The sequence below is a fragment of the Anneissia japonica genome, unplaced genomic scaffold, assembly GCF_011630105.1.
Source record: "Anneissia japonica isolate Jap-2015-1 unplaced genomic scaffold, ASM1163010v1 scaffold1785_len1016330_cov206, whole genome shotgun sequence".
In the NCBI taxonomy this organism is placed as follows: domain Eukaryota; kingdom Metazoa; phylum Echinodermata; class Crinoidea; order Comatulida; family Comatulidae; genus Anneissia; species Anneissia japonica.
In genome coordinates, this window is record NW_022694363.1 from 82691 (window position 1) to 87394 (window position 4704).

The 4704-nt window shown below is 29.9% G+C and overlaps 1 protein-coding gene across 1 annotated transcript in view; it reads left to right on the forward strand.

Moving 5' to 3' along the window:
• Positions 1-841: 841 nt before the first annotated feature.
• LOC117100990 (junctional adhesion molecule B-like) overlaps positions 842-4704 on the forward strand; it is a gene marked incomplete at its 5' end in the record, with an annotated part of 15819 nt that continues 11956 nt past the window's right edge. Inside the window, 3 exon segments of the mRNA XM_033240823.1 lie at positions 842-871; positions 1419-1481; positions 2195-2219. Of these exon segments, the coding sequence (XP_033096714.1) occupies positions 842-871; positions 1419-1481; positions 2195-2219 (118 nt within the window).

Genomic DNA, 4704 nt, shown 5'->3' on the forward strand with positions numbered 1-4704 from the left:
TTAGGATATATGTCTCAATTTGATTTTTTTACTGTTTCAGCTAATGAGAGTTCAAGCACACCTATAATAAGTAAGGAATACTTCAAAATTTTACTTTACATAGCATGAGATCAGTGATATTTCAAATGTCAAAATTTAATTTAATTCATATGTGTTGTACCATGTATAGTTTACCTTTTACTACTGATTATATTCTGTTTACTTATGTTGGTTTTTTGAACGATGGATTAACAAGCTTGTGAGCTAAATTTTAATTGCTTTTTTAATCCTTGCCTCCTATAAAATTACATAGTTTTGTTTTAGTTATTTTACTGTATGTACCAAATGTATTTTGATTTTTATTAAATGCTAAATAAATGTTAATGAGATCTCGTGTTTCCTTTAAATTTTATAAGTATAATTATCTATTATAGGTGGCCAAATAGTAAATGTTGATAATAATTAAATATTACTCAAATATATTTATAATAATAATAGTAGTCACAATAAAAGTAATTATATAACATTTACTACATAATAGTTGTGGTTAAATAACATCATATGCTAATAATGAAATTGAATACCTGTAAATGTTTAATTTACTATTTTATTTTAAATTTATAATGAATTTACCGCGTATAAGGCAGTTTATCTTTTTATACTAATGCAGTATTTTTAGCTAATTATTACATAATTAGAGTTTATTAAATGAAATAGAAAAACAAACTGTCTACCTGTTATCAATATTGATAGATGTAATATTGATAGATGTAATACTGATATTTATTATGATACAAATGCTGCAATTTTTTTTAGTGTAATTAGGATATATGTCTCAATTTGATTTTTTTTACTGTTTCAGCTAATGAGAGTTCAAGCACACTTATAATAAGTAAGGAATACTTCAAAATTTTACTTTACATAGCATGAGATCAGTGATATTTCAAATGTCAAAATTTAATTTAATTCATATGTGTTGTACCATGTATAGTTTACCTTTTACTACTGATTATATTCTGTTTACTTATGTTGGTTTTTTGAACGATGGATTAACAAGCTTGTGAGCTAAATTTTAATTGCTTTTTTAATCCTTGCCTCCTATAAAATTACATAGTTTTGTTTTAGTTATTTTACTGTATGTACCAAATGTATTTTGATTTTTATTAAATGCTAAATAAATGTTAATGAGATCTCGTGTTTCCTTAATTTTAATTTTATAAGTATAATTATCTATTATAGGTGGCCAAATAGTAAATGTTAATAATAATTAAATATTACTCAAATATATTTATAATAATAATAGTAGTCACAATAAAAGTAAACAATAAAGATGGTGGTGATAACATAATGAAATATTACATTCTATTTGGATGTTTCAGTTACATTATAAGAACATTTGGTAATTTTTTGATGTCATTATGAATTTCATTTGTCATCAGTTGGAATTGTGATTGGCCTTGTGGTACTGGTTGCTGCAATAGTTGGTGGTTTCAGCTACAAAAGTAAGTTTGAATGAAAACCTTAAGTATTTACAGTCTGATATACTGTCCTCATTCATAGCTAGCAATGGCCAAATGACAAGAGTTAAATGATGTCAAGAAAAATGTTAACACCCTCAAGGTTTTACTGATGTCCAGCAGTGGAACATAATATTAATGTAATTATTATTCCTGTACAATTTCAGCAATCTGCATACATTTTCATTTTTATAATTCAACTCAATTAATTGATCTCAAAATGCTGATTGTTCCTAAATATTTCAAGATTATTGTACCAGTTTGTGTTTCCAATATTAATTCTTTTTATCACTGATATTACTTTTAACATAACATCAACATCATAACAAATTTTCCAGTATTTGATGAAGGATGTGAAGATCAGTGTTTTTCTTTATGCTCATGCCTATTTCTACCTCCTGAAAAAAATTTTGTTTTGTTCACCCTTCAATTCAAGATCACAATTTTTTAGGACCTTAAAATTTGAAGTGGCCTCAGGGTTCGGTCTCCAATTAGAGGGTTAAGTTTTGTGTTTAAAATCAAGATTGTTATTTAGTTTTTGAAAAAGTGGTCTTGAATTAAAAGGGTCTCAGAAATAGGGGTCTCAAATTAGAGAGTGCACTGTATTATTGTAATGGTAATGTTCTGATGATAATAATTACAATGATAATGTTATTATGATAATGTGTATTTCATTTTCTTACATGTTTGTTATCTAGATGATAAACTCTGTTTCAGTAGAAAGTAAGTACAGTGTTTGGTAAAACCTTTATTCTCTGAACAGTTATTCTTGTATATATTTTGGCAATTATCAGTGTGCTATGTGTGTGTAATTCTGAAATCTAAATTCTGATCTACATTTAATCATCAGTTTCTAAAGAGTAAAAGAAGGAAAAAGTGTAAGAACAAATTTGTATTTTATAGATGGCAAAAAAAAATCAGCAAGCTGTCAGAAGAATTTTATTTTAAAAAAAGAATATTTTAAAGAATAACATATTTTGTTATAATTTTGTTTGTTAACTAAAAATATTTTGAATTATTAAAAACATTAAGCAAATTTTATTTTGAAAAAGTTAAACATTACAGTACCGATCGCGGGCAGTGCACTTTCTGATGCAGGCATCACGTTCCACATCTACCAACTCCCTGCATGGGCAAAGCCAGCCCACGGTGCCTGCAGTTCAGATTTTAGTGGTGCATAGGATATGCAAGGACTTTTTGGCTCATAATTGTGACCCATAGCCTACAATTTCAGAGGCCTAAAAGGGAAAATTTGTATTAGAATTTCCAACATGATCATCCATCTCAACAGAAAATAATGTTAAGCCTACCAGATAAATTTATTAGATCGCTTAGAGTATTATTTATGTAGGCCTACCTATTGATACGTCATATACATTGGCGGATCCCGGAGGGGTTCAAGGGGTTTGGACGAACCCCCCTCTGTGAAGAAACGTAACAGAATACAACTGGTTCCTGGCTTACAAAAAGCATGGTAACCTACCTAGGCATAAGTTAGAAAATCAGACAACCTAGGCTTAGCCCAACTAGTTTTCAATTAAATAAATTATACACACTGTTTTTAGCTCACCGTCGTAATAATTTATGTTCGAAAGTGAGTCCTTCAGGCCTATCAGTTCATCGATCCATGAAAGAAAGGCTACATGTCTAACTACTCAATGTTGTTGGAATATAATAATATATTGCCTGTCTTTGATTTTTTTTTTCCTCTATGATAGGCCTAAAGAATAAGATAAAATTACCTGACCTTTTTTCAAGAGGGGGGAAACCTTTAATTTTGAAGAATTTAAAGGTCATTAAAATACTCATCAGAAGTCAGGAAAGCTCATTTCTATGGGGTGCCATACGCAGCAAAAGTCCATGTTAAAATCAAAATGTAATTGCAAAATTCAATGTCTAATTTATCAAAACGTAGGCGTAAATTTCTCAAAATGTAGATCTAGTTTCCCAAAATGAAGTTCTAATTTTTCAAAACGTAGTTCAAATTTTTCAAAGAGTTCTAATTTCTTTAAAATGTAATTCAAATTCAAAACGTAGGTCTGACATGATCAAATGCCCTCTCCAAATTCTATTCCAAAACATAAATAAAAAACCAGGCTGGTTTGAAATGCATTTGACAACAACACTAGAAATGAACTTTTGCTGCGTATGGCACTAGACTTGCGAAATGTAAATCAAAACTAATCAGCCAAGCATGACGTGGGACTGTTCCATTAATGATGGGAGAATCAGTTTTCGCCGCAGTCCAATGCCGTGAACAACGCTTCCCAGTGCGTCTTCTTAATGGTCAGGGTACCGCGATCACGAGCCCTATGCTTGGCATTATAGGTTAGGCTTATGTGGGCTGGGAGTTGCAACAAAGTCTTGGACTAGGCCTCTATACTATAGTAGGAGGCCTAGTCTAGGCCTATAATATAGTAAAATTCTGTATAAGTAGTCATATGATTACAGGTTTACATTGTACCAAGATCGATATTGACGATCGCATTTATTTTTCATTGAAAATAAAAAGAAAGCTTTAAATAATTTAACTTAAGGATTTAAAAATATTCCAAACCTGTAGCTTAAAAAAAATAAATAGAATAAAAAATAAATAAATGAAGTTAACTTATAACACAAACAACGCGATAGGATATAAAATTTGAGAGATGTTTTGGTATACTGTACTGTATTTCTGAAGTGCCATTCGTTTTGGGGTTGCTACAATCAGGAGTTACAATCGATCCAACAAATATAAAGTACTATCTATTTCCTTACATTCGAAAAAGGAGGATTTTGAATGCTATATTTAAATTTGCTGGAGATTGAAAAATTAACTGTTAACTCCGTTGTTAGAGAACATAGAGTGGTACATGACTTTCGGACTGGTATAGTCCTTCAGTAGGCCTATGTACTCTGGTCCTATGTACTCTAGGTGTAAATAAATACAGAGAATAGGCCAATTTTAGTGAGAACTAAACATGTTTTAATAACGTAGGGCCTATATACAATGCAAAGCAGATTGATCACAAAATCAGAAGCATGATTTCAAACATAAGAACCCAGCTTTTATTTGTTTAAAACTGTTGGGGCCCCATTGAATGAAACTACGGTATTATAGTTTATATTATATATTTTTTTTTAAGTTTTTTTTTTATTTTCAATGAAAAATAAATGCGATCGTTAATATTGACCTTGGTACAATGTAAACCTGTAATCATATGACTAC